The sequence below is a fragment of the Gossypium raimondii genome, chromosome 7, assembly GCF_025698545.1.
Source record: "Gossypium raimondii isolate GPD5lz chromosome 7, ASM2569854v1, whole genome shotgun sequence".
Taxonomy (NCBI): Eukaryota; Viridiplantae; Streptophyta; class Magnoliopsida; order Malvales; family Malvaceae; genus Gossypium; species Gossypium raimondii.
In genome coordinates this window covers 44311583-44329326 of record NC_068571.1, presented here as the reverse complement: position 1 = coordinate 44329326, position 17744 = coordinate 44311583, and the positions used below count along the sequence as shown (strand labels likewise).

The following is a 17744-nucleotide window of genomic DNA, read 5'->3' as shown; positions in this document are numbered from 1 at the left end:
ATGATAAACTCGATTAGGCTCGCAATCCATTCGAATCGAGTATTATTATGCTCGAATTCAACTCGGTTGATAGCTTGAGCTGCTCAAGCTCAAGATTGGCTCGATAACTTTCAATTTGAATTCAAATTTTTTGAAGTTGAACTCAAATAACTTGCACGTACCAATGTTTCATTTATACCTCTAATGCCTAGCTCATCAATAAATTAATGAATAATTTTAAAATATTAAAAATAAATATAATTATATTTTTTTTAACACATGAGTCTTGTTAATATGCATCTAATAGATGAAAATACTTAGTAGTTCACTCTATTATAATGATCGGATCAAGTTTGTCCCTCTACTATTAAATAGATAAGTACCTATGGATAATGAAAATTTCAAATTAGTTAAAATTGTAATTATTACACTTTTTTTGGAGTTGAACTACAAATAAAAATAAATAAAATTTATGACTTTTTTAATGTTAACTATGTTACAATTTATTTTTATTTAATTTTTAATAATATAAGAACTGAATTTATTCATTTAATATTAAAAGGATTGGTGTGATCTAATCAATGAATAAGACAATTTCTTATTTAATTTTAAAAATTTTAGAAGTAATTTTTTGGATACTTTTCATGTTGGTTTCACTTGTTCATGTTTGGAGTTTATAGTTATCCTCACGATAATACCGCTTCTAAAGTTCGAACCAATTGATAAGTTGAATAAAAAAATTAAAACAAAAATTAAAAACTAAAAAATTGATTGAAACTTATAAAACCAAAATCTTAAAACAAAATATTTAGCTTTTTCATCATATTTTAGTTCATTTTCATCCTTGATATTTTTGCAAACATAAAATTTTAAATATTTTTTTGTATTTTCTCTTTTCTTTGAATTTTTATAAAATTTTATTAGTTATTATGAATTCAGATATATATTTTAAGCAATTCAACCAGAATCAGAAAGTTGAATTTTTTTTCTGTCAACCTTAGTAGGAGAATGAGATTCATTAGTCACCCTATCTGGTCGTTGCATTAATGATTATCGTTTAATTTGGAATATCAAATGTTTATATGCTTTTCCTTAACGCAAATTAAAAAAGAAAAAGAAATTAAGATTATAACTATTGGGGATCCAATATTTGATTGGTCTTAATCATCAAAAAGCTAAATTTTAGATTGAATTGTGAATCAAATAAGGAATGAGATTATTCCAATTAGTGAGAGATAGTAAATTAGGAAACAAAATGTAGAAATGAGTGTACTTGTTTTGTAAGGTGATTCGAACTTTGGTCACAATTTTAATTATGGAATTAAAATTACGAAAACAATAAAAAGAACATTGAGATTGTTTACATAATTTGACCACTATTTTTCTCGTAGTACAAAGTTCTAATATTGGTTTAACACTTACAAATTTAGCGATCTCACTGTTGTACAAAGATTAGATTACTCTTCCACTAAGCTTCTCTCTCGAAAGCTTAACTTTGCAACTCAAGAGACTCTTAATTGCTTATAGAAATAATGCGCACGCACACACACACACACGTTCCTCACTTGAACATATTGTGCTCTATCAAACTCTCAAGATCTCAAGTTATCTTTGACCTAGGCAAAACTTAAGTTTTGTTTACATAAGAATTACAATCTAATCACTTCTCTATAAATAAGGATAAAAATCAGCACAAGATACTACTTGCATAAGAATTTCGATTTAATCAACTGCCTTCAACTATAGAAAATGTCTTAACGTGTTTCGCAAGAAACCAATCTTTAAGTCTTCAATTTCAACTCAATTGGTCTTTAAGTTATGAGCTTTACTCGTCCAAATATCTTCAAATTATCAGTCCAATACTTTTGTTCTAAAATATTTCAACTCTTAAAATAAACAAATAAAACAATGAAACAGTGCTTGAAGATGTAACCACTGTTTCTACCACAGAAGTAACCACAGAAACAAATTTACCTTCAAATATGTCTAACACAAAATATAAATTTTAGAAAGCATTTGAGAGAGATGGAAGCTTGAGAGTGAAAATAGAGGAAACAAATCAAGTCACAAAACGAGTTTTTAAAAATAATTTTTTAATTATTGATTTAAGGGGAAAAACTTTAAAATAATCGAATTTGAACATAATTTGAAATCTTATAAATCGAGTGGATAAAAAAATTTAAATATAGTTGAGTTGAAATTTTATTTAAGTTAAAATAAATTTTAATTATGTTGAAGCATAATAAAACATGACCAATTGTAATAATTACTCAAAATGTAAAAATAAATATAGTTACAAGTAATTATTATCAAAATAAAAATCACCACACTTAAAGAGTTAGCTTAAAAGTTTTGTTGTCCACTATCATAATGAGTACATTACTTTTAATTATTGTAAGTGACCTAAAAAATAAGGAGAGAAAGTTGGAGATATTTACCCCAAAAATAAGACTTGCTTAGGCTATAAATCACAAAATTATACCCATTAGATGACTAATCCCATCGTTTTTGAGTCTTATAGTCATTGTAAATTAAAATTAGCTCAAACCAACCATGAATGACTTTTTAACCATTGATTTGATCAAAATTATACAATGATTAATTATTTGAGTTGTTCAAAGCAAAATAAAACACAAGCAGTAACTTTGAGGGCTATATTATAATATTTAACTTGAAATATTTATTCAAATTGAATTGAAAATTACAAATAATTCATACTATTTTAACTTAAAATATGAATTGATATTTTAAAATCGAGTCAAATTTTACTCATTGTTAATACAAAATACAACAAGAGAGGAGGACAAAGAAGAGATCAAAGTGGTGCAATAGAGGCCAATTCACCTAAAGAGGTTGAGAGTTGGAACAAGGACAAGAGAACATGTTGACCAAGAAGACAACTGCTCAGAGTAGTTCTAGGGTGCTAAAAGATCGATCCCTTCTTCATCGTTCCTTAGAGTATTTATAGTGACATGGTCATATAAACATTCAATCCCGCTAAATGCATAAAGGGTCTTCACAGACATATATCATGAGACCTTATCAATACGAGATCATTATACTTAAATGGACTCTTTATTATATCAGGAATGTGTTCACACTAGAAGACTGTTCATACTTAAAAGCGGGTGAGTGATTTTACCGAAAAATGTTGGCAGACGATGTTTTTGATGCAAATATATATTCGAATAGCGGAGGGTGTAACACTCATCATTTTAAAATTTTTGACATCATATATTAAAAAGGATTGATTGGTAAGTAAAATTATTCGAAGAAAGGGACAGATTTTCAAGATTGAAGAGTTTGGAGTTAGTGAAGCATATGATTCTTTGCTTCCCACAACAAACGGCTGCAAATTTTTGTTGGTGTTGGACTATTTTCCAGTTTCTTTTAACTAGAAAAAGTAAAAAAAAAAAAAAAAGATTATGAATAAATTTATGTTCTTTTAATTTTCATAAAAATAATTATATATATTGTTAAAAGATGAATTTAGAAAATTATTTTAGCTGGAGTTAAAATACAATTTTACTATTATACTACTATATAATTTCATAAAAAGTTAAGGAATTAAATGACAAATTTATCATTTTGGGAGTTGCTTCCCTTTTATTTTCGTCCTTATTATATTAATATTTTTATATTTTATAATTAAATTTAAATAAATATGTTATTTTCATCATTAAAATAATAATCTGAATCAAAATTGAAATCATTTGAATTTTGATGAAAGTGAATTTATACAATAATTCAAATTAAATTTGAAATAATTTAATAATTTATTCTATTTGAACTCTCCATCTCAAAGTTGAATATTCTGCTTGAGATTTCAAATACAATTTCCCATTTTTGGTTGCTTATATGAGTCCATACCGAGTAATATATATATATATATATATATATATATGATTTTTGTTGCTTATATGAGTCCATACCGAGTAATATATATATATATATATATATGAGAGGATCTATTAATATTAATGTAAAATTAAAGTATTTTTACGTTATTTTATATTTTTTATATAATAATATTTTAACAATTGGACTGTTATATTTTATATTCTATTCATATTAATTATGCATGTCAAGTTTTGAGTAAATTTAAAATGTTTAGCTACTTTTTATGCAAAAATCTTCGCATTCATTATGAATTATTGAAATGTATATTGATTCAGAAAATTATTAAAATGTGTAAGATTATTTTAATTTTATATTAATATAAGTGAATTTCTTCTCGTACATAAAATCAGAAAATATTTGGTATTTATATATATAAATACATTCACTCCACTTTTGGCCTCCCATCTTTATCCAATGCTATATATATATATATATATATATATATATATATATATATATATATTTTTTTTCCCATTCTAAACAAAAGGTAGGAACTTCCATATGATGTTATTAGATTAGATAAGACCTTAAACCAAGGTTTAATTTATCAGCATTGTCGAGTTTGCTTTGCTTGCACAAAAGCTAAATATTGAGAGTAAATTAGCACCGGAAAGTTAAGTAAACAATTACTCAATTAGTTTTTTTAAAATGTTAAATGTGATGTTAACACAATAAGCATAAAATTATCCCAACATTGGCATGAAAATAATAATATATAATATGGTTCGACCTAATTATCTATATATGAAAAGTTAGGCATTGAAATCCAATATGCAATTAAGTATTTTATTTTAAACCAATTAAATGACATGTCATCAAATAATTTATAGAATTTCAATAAAAAAGTTCTTCAATCAATGCTACTAATTTATGGACATCAAGGAAAAAAACCCAAAAGAAAATGATTAATAAAATAATTATAAGTCGGTTTGAACCCTCAAAAAAAGAAGAAGCAAAAATACATTTCTTTAAAAAGAATTGGCTGTCCTAATGGCAAGCATAGTTTTCATAATTTCAACGACATTTCCTAATTTTTGGCTTTAAATCTAATGGACCTGAGGATATACAAAAGAATATTAATTAATGAAATAGCAGCGGCAATTAGGTATGATCTTATCTAAAATATATTTCTTCTTAATTATATATACAAAGAGACAACAAAATTAATACAAACTTATCATTATATAATAGTAGTGGTGAATAAAAGTTAAATCATCATTACTTTCGCCGCTAAGCATGCGAGTGAAATAATTTTCAAAATAATATAAAGCAAACAAAAGATTTGGTATAATCTTTTGTGAAGCTTCTTCTTCTCCTAAAACACATTTTTGACATAGTTTCTAAGGATTAATTAACAAAAAGAATTAATCCACTTATTAATTTCCCAATAATTTGTTGTTAAAAGACAATTAAAGAAATATTTGTACTTTGGGTGAGGATTTGATAATGATAAATATTGGTCCCTCCACATCTCACCCACTTACTATTACTAAATTTGTATTTTTATCTTACTTCATGAAAAATATTAAAACGTTTTCAAAATTATAAACCGATTTTTCTATTTTATTTTCAACTCTTTCTATTAATTTTTTCAATCTTGTGAACAATTTGAGTTTTTTTTTGGTAAAATCTTTAAAAGGTTATTTTTATTTATAATAAGATAAGTGTATTGGAAAATTATCAATAAAAAAATACCTTTTAAATCTAATTAAGGTTTGGCATTGTAAGCAAAAGTTCAAGTCTCATCATATACATTTGTAACTTATATAGATGAGTTTTATCCAATAGGTAAACGATCAACTTTTTTAAGGGACGCCAAAATTAAATAATAAAATTTTGAGAGATCAAAACATAACTTTATAATGCAATAATTTATTATTTCGTCATTTGTTTATGAGACTCCATCGCTTAATTTTTAATTTAATTATTTTATAGGAACTTAAATAATAATTTTTCTATTTGAAGAAAAACCAAAGTTCCTGCCTTCCCTCATATTTGTCCCTGTGAGTAGATTTTATTCGAATTATTTTGATTCTCCATGTATTCGTACATTGTAATGGTTTAATAATATATATGCATTTTCTAAATAAAAAATGATCTGCCCGAGGTAAAAATGAGTTGAACATGAGCATGCACGAGTAAACTAACCTTAATAGGATAGGAACATGCAAAACCATTTGAGATTTACTAGCATTGTACCTCACAATGAATCCTACCCATTTCATGCAATAATGTATTTAATCGACCCCACCATATACATAATTGCAATTTCAACTTTTGTAACATTGCTAAAGAAGTCGGCTTTTTTTAAACCTTATTTGTTCACGGGCTACCCATTGCTTATTTTGAACTCCAACTCTCAAGGATTTGAGACACAATAAAATATTCAAGGCTCTCTACTTCCTTCTTACTTCACATCTCCAGTATTGACTATTTTTGCTTATGAATAATTTTAAGTATGTGGTTTTGTTGGGTAACAAAGAAAGACGTGTTTGTCAGACGCTCTGGTTCAAGAGATTAATAATTCTGGTACAACAAAGCTTGATTTTTTTTTTTAAAATAGTTCGAAATTAAGTTATAAATTTTGATAAAACTCAAAATGTAACTATATTATTGTATTAATTAATAGTTTTAAAATTTTTAAAGGGTTAAATTAAAATCTTATTATTTGAGGAGGTAAAGTGTAATTTTACCATGTTAGAGATAAACCTGATTTAAGTAATGAACAACTAAAATAACAAAGAAATTGAAAAGATCAGACACAAATATTTTACAAGAAAAAACCCCTCTAAAGAGAATAAAAAACCACGAGTAAAAATAATTTCACTAAAACGACAAAAACAAAGAGTACAAAAGATAGAAATAAAACAAAATCCCGAAACCGGAAACAAGAACCCTCAAAACGTAAAAATAATATTCTCTAAAAGCTTGTAAAAGCTAATACCTAAATGTGTAATGAGTTATCTTTCTAGGGTGGAAAAATGACCTATTTATAGGCTAAATTTGTAGGTCAAATAATGTAACGCCCCAAAATTTGAGTTTTTATTGTTAAGTTGTGTCGACGAAAATGAGTCTACTTCTGTGGTTGTGTGCTCTGTTTGCTTACTTGAGATCTAAGGTTTGAGTTGCTTAAATTTTTGGAATTTTGTTAAGTTTTTGACTTGAACCCTTCGCTTAGGATTCCTTGTCTAAATTTAGTTCTGTGCAATTTGTATTAAGAATGAGCTTGTTGGTTCACTAGTTAAGCATCTGTCTATTCCTTGGTTTCGTGTTTGAGTCTCTGTGTACTCAAGAAGAATTTTTATTTTTTTTTTTGCATATTCAGAAAAAACTGATTTGAAATTTAAATGTCCTTCCATCTAATGTTCCTCTTCATATTTTTTCCTAAATTGCTTTTTTTTTTCTTTCTTTTCCGTTCACAATTTCTTAATTCATTTCTTTTTGTTGTCTGATTCTTCCGTTTAAATTGTTTCGTTAGATCGTGTCATTGCTTGTTCTAGTGTGTTTCAAGGGGGATCCAAGAGATGTCTAATGCCTATCGTTTTCTTAGGAACTGAACGGGTGTCGGGAATCTGCGGTAAGTAATATTTCACCATTTCGTGTAGCAAGTCAAAAGTTTCGATGAAGTTCAATTGTTGTTGCTTGAGTATTTTGTGAAAGTTTTTTTGAATTGAATGTTTGAAACTTGTTTTAGGTTGGAATTCGCAATTTGGTGCCTTTGTAGCGTCGGGTAACAGGTGGGTGTCGAAACCCCTCTTTTTCTGCATTTTTCTTCACCAGAATCGGGGACTGTCGACGACACACAGGTGGCCACACGGGTGTGTGTGCTGGCTGTGTAACTCCCTAACTCTGAATTTGTGGACACACGAGCAAACCACACAGGCATGGGAGAGGCTGTGTATGGGTAATGAGATGTAAGAGTCACATGGGCAAGACATACGGGCGTGTGCCAGGCCGTATGGGCGTGTGAGCTTGAATTCTAAATCCCTGTTAGTGTGGTAATTGATGTGCAAGGCGGGTAAGCCGTCGTTTGAATTGACTGAGTTGTATGACTTATTTACTGCGAGTGTTATGCAACCGTGTTACATCTATATGTGATTCTTGTTCCAAAACTGCATGTGGGGAGATTATGAAGTGAAGTGTTCTGTACAGAATTAGTGGTCATACCACCCGTATATTATGTTATTATGGCAGTGAGACTATAAACACTGCAACGCGTCATACCGACATTATGAGGTGTATAGGGATGGACGGGTATAATATACCTATTGGTGTGTAAAGTGGGGGGGGAGAGAGTGTGTAGCGGTTGGACTAAAGAATTTGCATCTATATCTGTATCAATATGATATATGTATCTGCTGATGTGTTTGTGTTATATGTGCGTCTATAGCTGATCTGCTGTATTTTTGGACTATTATGTATCTGAATCTGCTTTAGGTTGTTACTTGAATGATGATACCGAATAGTATTTGGACACTCAATATCATCCGAGCATTTATATGTAGTATAGTTCAATTATGTTTCACTCTATGCTGCAACGCTCTAATTATTTGTATGAATTTCAGGGAACTCACAAGATTAAACGGTCGATGGATGGGGGGACTCGATCATCTATAGGACTTACTATATTTATATATGTGTGAATCTATAACTTGAATTCATATTTCAAAACTTCTAGGGTTTGACTATGTTTTGGATATTGAATGTTTACGACTTAACTATAGCGAATGACTTGCTTTAAGTATGACAGTTGGTCTGGTGAGACATTGTAACTTTTTAAACTTATCTTTTCGTTTGGGCTGGGTTTAAGGTGTTACAAATAATATTAAAATAACCTACACTAATTAGAGCTTATCTGAGAAACTAATATTAAAATAACCTACACTAATAAGAGTTTAAGTGGGAAACTAAAAACAAAGTTTAATTGGGATAAGAACAGCCGAAAAATGCGAGGTATAACTCTACAAATCTCCACATTGACTCGTATTTCCACAATACCTTTGCCAAAGCTCGCCACGAGCTTATCTCGAAATGCAAGATATTAACTGAGTCGAAATTGTGCTTAGAAGTTGGAAGATTTCTAGTCTTCGATTTATGCACTGTCAAATCAAAATTGACTCGGGTCTGATTTCCACGAACTCAGTGCCCTATCTTTTTAAAACCTGCACTTAAAAAAGAACCTCTGTTATATGAACGATAATACATTTTCCCTCCTATGACCAAGTTGTCTCCTCTTCAAACGAGTCAACTTTGACTCATTAATAGACGAGGGGCGTCCTGTTTCACTAGTCACTGTTGATCCTTCTATAACATAAAAACTGCCAATCTTTTTACCTTTCGTCAAAATGAGAGCTCCATGGGTCACCTTAATGCTTCTTTACTTGATGTTAACTTTACAACCTTTCAAGTCTAAATTTCATAAGGAGATGAGATTTTTCTTTTAAGTTAGGCATATGCCTGATATCTGATAGTGTCTTGATTGTCCCGTCGTGCATCCTGATCTGAACAGTACTAGCACTGGTTACTTTACTGGGTGAGCTATTCCCCATGTACACAACTCAACCTTCAACTAAATTGTATGTGGAGAACTAGTCCCTATTAGGACACATGTGGAAAGAACACCCTGAATCTAGGATCCACTCTAACGTAAGCTCAGAGCTTTCACTCGTTGACATCAACAAGATATGATCACCCTTATCATTGGCTAAATTAGCACCAGTTAAATCTTCCTTGTTGCTCTTAGCAGCCCTTTTATTTCGCAGTTTGCAACAATCTGCCTTAACGTGACCTAACTTCTTACAATAGCGACATCTCTTGTCTCGCTTCCTTGATGCTACCAAAATTGAGGCTTACTTATCTGATTTGCTATTCGAACCAAACTCATTATCAAGTTTGTCTTTACTCAATAGATGACCCTTCACATCCTCGAATGAGAGGTTATCTTGGCCATAAATTAGGGTCTCCCTGAAAGACTTGTATGAAAAGGGTAAAGAGTACAATAATAACATAGTCTGATCTTCATCGTCAATCTGAACCTCAACGTTCTCTAAATCATTCAAAAATGTAATAAATGAAAATATTAAAATTTACTGTATATTAATTTTAAAAACAAAATTAAAAGTATGAGCTTGCATAAAAAAATTAAACCATTTTCAAATATGAATCAATTTTGAACAAAATTTGAATATGATAATTATGCTAAATTTGAGCAAATGTGAATAAATTTTGAAACAACATTACTTCCTTACCTCGTGAGGCTACTCTCACTAAAGAAGTTTATTGTAGGTTATACTATTAGTAAAATTGGAAGTGCAACTAATCTTAGATTAAAATGTCTCTCTAATATACAAATATTTCTATCTTAATAGTAAGGTTGAAGTCTCTTCCATATCAATTAGAGTTTAATTTTTGAGCTTTACCAATAAATTTCTAAAAACTCATTAGGTCAATATGAAAAACAAAGTGATGTTAAAATTATCCCAAGATAAAAGATTATTTAAATTAGGGGTGTTCATAGTTCGGTTTGTTGAATTTTTTTTAAATCGACTTTTTATTTTTTAAAACGAAAATGGGTGTCGCTACTAATCCTTTTCATGAGGTGTGATCGGATCACCTCGTAATTTTATCGTTTTAATAAAAAGTTTGATTTACTAAAACAACAATTTTTTTATCTACAAAATTCAGGAAATGGGTTCAGGAGTCGATTGCGCACGAGGAAGGATTAGCACCCTCGTGACGCCCAAAATTGGTATCTAGTTGATTTCACTATGTCTTAGTGTCAAGAATAGAAAATTTGAAGAGAATTTAAAAACATGATCCCACTTTATATAACGTTATTTTTAATTAAAATCACTTGAATAAATCGAAACGTATGTAAAAGGCCTTCTTATCTCGAGGAAACAAAAAGGTCATATCCTATAAGTTAGGACACGACATCTCGAATTCTCGAAAATAAGCTTGCTCTTTATTTAATTACTATTTAAATCTCATGTGTTTTAGTTTTAAAAGGGATGTTTGGTTATCTAGGGTCAATGAGAGAGTCGAACCCCGTAAGTTAGAGCACGACTTCTCGAATCTCCAAATATGGAACATTGCCTTAATTTTAAAATTTTTTTTTTTTGTGCATCGAGTAAGAACAAATGTAATAATTAAAATGGTGTATATTTAGTTTATTCGGGTATAGTATGAAAATGGAAAAATATGTTTAAATATAGTGTATGATATAATGATAATAAAGTAATGTGAAGTAGCTATATGGGTAGAATTTTAAAATAATAAATAATAAATAAAGGAATGTTATAATGATAACAATATAATAAAACACCAAATAATAACAATGGCAATAATCATATTAATTACTATTCGTACAATTAAATGATAAAGAAAAAATAAATAATAATAATAATAATAATAATAATAATAATAATATATCAGAAAAATGCACAAACAAAAGGAAATAGAAACATTATAAATTTTAAATATGTAAAAGGGTAATAAGATAGTAAATAAATAAATAATCTATAAAGGGTTGACATTAAATAAATAAGGATTAAATCAGAATTAAAATGAAATTAAGTGCCTAAACTGTAATAAAATAAATAAGTAAACATAAGACTAAATCAAAATTTAAATGAAATTTAGGGGGATGAATTGTAAATAAAAAACTAATAAAACAAGGTAAAGGACCAAAATGAAATTCGCGAAAAGGAGGAAGGACCAACTGGAAAATTATTCCCAGTCCTATAAACGTGTCGTTCCATGAGGGACTGAAACGAAACAAAATCAAAATCACAAGGTAAAAATTAAAAAAGAAAAAAGAAACAGGACCGGATTGAAAACTACCTAAAAAGCGGAAGGACTAGGGTGAAAATTATACCCTAGTCACAAAAAAGCGCGAATCCTGCTAGGAAAACCGGTCGGGTTTCGGGTCAACCCCAAAACGACGTCATTTTGGGGCCTTTTGAACCACCTTGAAACGGTGTCATTTTGGCGCCCTATTGAAGTAAAACAAAATTCAAAAAACTCATTTATAAACTGTTATAAAAAAACTGGTAGTTTGGGCTTCGGGGTTATTGGGTTAGGGTTTGTATATTTGGGCCTTGGTTTTTTTTGTATCATTGGACTTTGGGCTCTTTTATTATAATTATAATTATAATTATTTATTTATTTTTGGTTTTGGGCCGGACTAAATTGGGTCTTTACAGCTGCCCCTCTTTTCTCATTATCGTGTAACTGGAATGGAGCAAAGACCTTAAAGAAGACCAATTTTGTTTGGTCTTGTCTTGCCGAATCTCGACCTTTTTGGTGCTCTTCATTCTAACCCACTGCAGCTTCAGAGGTATAGGATTTGTTGCTTCAATCTGCTCTGCTGCAACTTCAGAGAGATGAGACTTGTAACTTCAATCTGCTCCACTACCACTTTAGGGAGATAAGATTCGCTATGGTAGATTTAATCCGACCTACTGCAACTTTAGATGTATAGGATTTAATTTCAATTCACTCCGCTGCAACTTCAGAGAGGTGAGACTTGTAACTTGTAGCTTTAATCTGTTCAATTATAACTTAAGGGAAATAAGATTCGTTATCTTTAATTTGCTCCACTGCAACTTCAGGGAGATAAGGTTTGTAACTTAGCTTTAATCTGTTCCACTGCAACTTCAGGGAAATAAGATTCACTATCTTCAATCTGCTCCATTGCAACTTCAAGAAGATAAGATTTGCTATCTTCAATCTGCTCCACTACAACTTCAGTGAGATAAGAATTGTAGCTTTAATCTGCTCCAGTGCAACTTCAGGGAGATAAAATTGGTGCTTCAATCTGCTCTATTGTAACTACAAGGAGATAAGATATTTGGTTTCATTGATCTGTTACACCGTGCTTTTTGGAACATTACCTTTAGAATCTATTTCATGGGCCTTTATTTATGCCAAGCGATTAGGATGTTATGATTAAAATGAATCAAATGCTCCTAGCTAGATGTATGAATGATAATAGCGTGCATGCAGAATGTCATTTTTTTAGAATGATTCCCTATTTAGTACTTAGGTTAACATTGCTCGTTGTTCGTCAAGGTTCCATCACTGACGTGTTACCCTGCCTTCTTGTTCAAATCTGGTATCTTTGACAGAAAACCTGAATAAGTAATCACAATTTAACTATTCGTTCCCTGTTATTTTTAACCCTTAGATTTGGTCAGTTCCAACTAGCGGTCCTGTTTCAGGTCCTTGTACCTTTTAGAAACGTTTCAGAGCAACATGTAAAAACCATTTTACTTGAATATTATTAGTCCATTAATCATTATTTCAATGAAAAATGCTTGAAAAGATCATAACAATGGAAAATATTGAAATTTATTGGGAGCAGAGCTTGACATGAATAGATTAATCAAAATAGCAAACGTTGTTAAAATATAAAACGAGTAAGATGAAGATAGGTGCCCCAAAAATCATAGCATGAGCTTCTCTGCACAAACTTCTCGAGGACCATTTTAAGCTTGATATGTGTTTAGGAGATCTAGAGTACTTTGTTGATCCCCAAGATGTAACGTTTCTTCTTTTGAAAGGATATGACTACCGCATGTTCAATCTTCAATCTAAATCTGAGCTGCCCTTTCCATGGATTTCATCTCAAACCCCTTTTAGTCTCAATACGCCCGTTTTTGAGTTTTCGCCTTGGCTTCTCCTTTTTCTTTTTAGGTGAAGTATTTCTTGACTGAATCTGAATTCACAGGATTAGGCATGTTTTTTTCCATCCATCTCGATCAAAATTAGCGCTCCTCTAGAAAAGACCTTCTTTACCACATAGGGTCCTTCCCAGTTTGACATTCACTTTCCTCTGAAGTCCTTTTGTATGGGAAGGATCTTTTTCAATACCAGGTCCCCATCATGGAATTCTCTAGGTAGAACCTTTTTGTCATAAGCTCGCATCATCTGACCATGACGGATAGCTTTCAACCTCTTCTCTTCAATCAAGTTTAGCTGATCATATCGAGATTGGATCCATTCTGCTTCATCTAACTTCAACTTTCACAAAACTCGGAGAGAAGGAATCTCAACTTCAATGGGCAAAACTGCCTGTATTCCATAAACTAATAAGAAAGGTGTTTCACTGGTGGAGGTTTTAACAGACGTTCAATAAGCGTAGAGGGAAAACGGTAACTTTTCATGCCAATCTTTATAAGTCTTAGTCATTTTCCACACGATTTTCTTAATATTCTTATCGACTGCCTCAACTGCACCATTCATTTTTGGGTGATATGGTGATGAGTTGTGGTGTTTGATTTTGAATTGACTGCAGGTTTATGATATCGTGCTGTTGTTCAAATTCAATGCATTGTCAGATATGATCCTTACATATGATCTCCTTCTTTAAGAATTTGCTAATTGTCATCTTTGTGACATTGACATAAAAACGGCTTCTACCCACTTGGTGAAGTAATCAATGACCATAATGATTAATCGATGCTCGTTGGAAGCTTTTGGTGAGATCGACCCAATGAAATCTATGCCCCACATAGAGAAAGACCATGGAGAAGTCATAACATGAAGAGATGAAGAAGGCACATGAATTTTGTCTCCATAACTTTGACACTTATGACATCTCTTGGCATAACTGATGCAATTCCCTTCCATGGTGGACCAATAATATCCAAATCTCATGATTTGTCTAACCATTGTAAAACCATTAGCATGCGTTCCACAGACGCCCTCATGGACTTCTTCCAAATTTTTTTGGCCTCAACAATGTCTACATATCTCATAGTATTTGATCATTTCTTTTTTTGTATAGGATCTCTCCATCTAAGACATAGTCATTAGCCAGTCTTCTTAACGTCCTTTTATCATTCTCAGTTGCTTGATTGGGGTATTCACAATTCTTCACATATCACAGTATATCGTGGTACCAAAGGTGGCCATCCTTTCCTTCTTCCACGATATTGTAACAATAGACCGGAGCCTCATAAATACTCATCTGGATAGGTTTTATATCCTCTTGTTTGTTCACTTTGATAATAGAAGCTAAAGTAGCCAGAGCGTCAGCGATCTGATTTTCATCTCGCGGGAGGTAGCAGAAGGTGATGTCATCAAACTATTTAATTAACTCTAGGATCAGTCTTCTATACTCGATCAACTTGGAATCTCTTATCTCTCATTCACCTTTGAGTTGATAGATCACTAATGCAGAATCCCCATATACCTCCAATACTTTGATCTTGCATTCTATGTCTACACGGATATCCATGATGCATGCTTCGTATTCTGCTATATTGTTTGTGCAATCAAAATCTAATTTACTAGTAAAGGGATAATGATCTTTGTTTGGGGATACTAGGACTGCCCTGATTAAGTTACCCATAGCATTTGAAGCTCCGTCAAAATTTAGTTTACAAGGATGTCCTTCTTGAGCATATTCTTCAGTAGTCGCAACATACATTAGATCTTCATTTGGGAAATCAAAGTTTAAAGGCTCGTAATTTTCTAGAGCTTTACTGGATAGAAAATATGCTATTGCACTCCCTTTTACTGCCTTGTGGTTCACATAGACTATATCAAATTCGAAAAGAAGAATTTGTTGTCGGGCCATCCTTCCATTCAGAGCAGTCGACTCCATCATGTATTTTAGAGGACCTATTTTTGAGATGAGCCAAGTTGTGTGGTACAACATGTATTGTCTCAGTCTTCGGGTTGTCCAGATTAAAGCGCAACACAAATTTTCAATCGGCGAGTATCTTATCTCACATTCAATGATCTTCTTACTGAGGTAGTATATCACTTTTTCTTTCCTTCCTGACTCATCATGTTGGCCCAGGACGTATCCTATAGAATTCTCAAATACTGCCAAGTACAGTATCAGGGGCTTATCTAGACTAGGTGGCATCAGTACTGGAGCATTGGATAGGTAGTTTTTGACCTTGTCAAAAGTTTTCTGGCACTCTATATCTCATTCGCCTGAATTGTGTTTCTTAAGGAGACGAAATATGGGGTCGCATTTTTCAGTTAGTTGTGAAATGAACTGGGAGATGTAATTTAATCTTCCTAAGAAACCCTGGACCTCTTTTTAAGTGCGCGGTGGAGGCAACTCCTGTATAGCCTTGACTTTGTCTGAGTCGATCTCGATCCCCTTTTCACTAACTAAAAATCCTAGTAATTTTCCTAACCTAGCCCCGAAGGTACATTTTGCTGGATTGAGCTTAAGCTGAAATTTCCTCAACATCAAGAACAATTTCCTCAGAACTTGTATATGTTATTTTTTTGTACGAGATTTTGCAATCATATCATCGACATAGACCTCGATTTCTTTGTGCATCATATCATGAAACAAAGTTACTATGGCTATTTGATACGCCGCTCTCCCATTTTTTAGTCTAAATGGCATCACTTTATAGTAAAATGTTCCTCACATGGTTACGAACTTGGTCTTTTCCATGTCTTCAGGATGCATCTTTATCTGGTTGTAACTGGAGAAGCCATCCATGAAGGAGAACAACGAGTAACCTGCCGTGTTGTCTACTAAGGAGTCGATGTGAGAGAATGAGAAATTGTCTTTAGGGCTGACTTTGTTTAAATCCTTATAGTCTACACACATTCGTACTTTCCCATCTTTCTTAGGGACGGGGACTATATTAGCTACCCACTCTGAATATTTAACTACTTGTAAGAAACCATTATCGAATTGTTTCTTGACCTCTTCTTTTATTTTTAGCGGGATGTCGGGCCTCATCCTTCAAAGTTTCTGTTGAACCGACTTATATCTTTCCCTTATAGGATGCCGGTGTACCACGATATCATTACTTAGACCTTGCATGTCTTGATACGACCATATGAAGATATCTTTTAATTCTTGGAGTAACTCAATAAGGTCTCACTTTGTCTCTGCAGTGATGCAAGTCCCGATCTTCACCTCTTTCTTTTATTGTTTGTCTCCCAAACTCACAATTGCTACTGACTCTTTGTAAGGTAGGATTTGTTTCTCATCTTGTCCTACCATCTTGAAAAAATCATGAGATAGGCTACAATATCGATCATCTTCAAAGTCCTGGGGTTCTTTTGGACACATATCCTGCTTAAAAGGAGACTTTGAGCCAGTAACAATGTCACTCATATCATTGATATCTAGAGACCTGTTATAGGAACGAAGGAAGACCTAAAGAACAAATGAATCTAAGACTAATTATCTGTGTGGTATGAGTATGAATGAAATGGAAATAATAGAAGAATATTTGCCAAAATGAGACGTAAAGATGCATTTTATTGAAATAAAAATAATGGACATATGCCTTTTTCACAAAAGGATTCTTATTGATCTCAGGCTTAGAGCAATGAGTGTGTTTTAAACATTACTCTGAATTAGTTCTAAAAATTACAGGGATCTCTTCCGCAGTCCAATTATTCAGAACACTTCTGGGGATATAAGGAGAAATGCTTGATAAGTTTTCCCTAATTCCTTCTTCAGATATAGCGTTGATGCTCAGTTTTCCCAACATTTCTTCCGCAATTTCTTTTGTTGACGTCTTTTGTTCAGGACAAATGATTTCTCCTAACACAAATGTTTTAGATATATGGGGAAAGGTCATCGGTTCCCACTTGACCCCTCCCCCACTTAGTCACACTTTTCTTCTTTCTTGCTTCTTCTCTAGCTCCTTCTCCTTTTGCCTCACATCTGGCTTGTATCCTAAGTCAAAGCGGTCTTGTTTGTCCATCAGCATTGGTGCCTTGACTCTCATTTGGAGGTATTTCTCGAGTCCTCTTCCAGGTAAGGCTCTTTTCCCAATCGACAACTGCAGGCCCATCCTCGTAGTTTTTGATATTTTGGGCATTGGGATCTTGTTTCCTTCGACAATGAAGGTTGTATTCACAAATTTCAG

General features: G+C 32.0%; 1 protein-coding gene across 1 annotated transcript; it reads right to left on the bottom strand.

Moving 5' to 3' along the window:
- Positions 1 to 15028: 15028 nt before the first annotated feature.
- On the bottom strand, positions 15029 to 15490 carry LOC128042567 (uncharacterized). Its single transcript, XM_052633957.1, has one exon. It carries the CDS (start codon positions 15488 to 15490, stop codon positions 15029 to 15031), a length of 462 nt encoding a protein of 153 aa, XP_052489917.1.
- Positions 15491 to 17744: the final 2254 nt, after the last annotated feature.

Bases quoted from the DNA above. Each gene is read 5' to 3' on its own strand.
- LOC128042567 (XM_052633957.1), bottom strand. From the start codon at position 15,490: ATGGAGTCGACTGCTCTGAATGGAAGGATGGCCCGACAACAAATTCTT.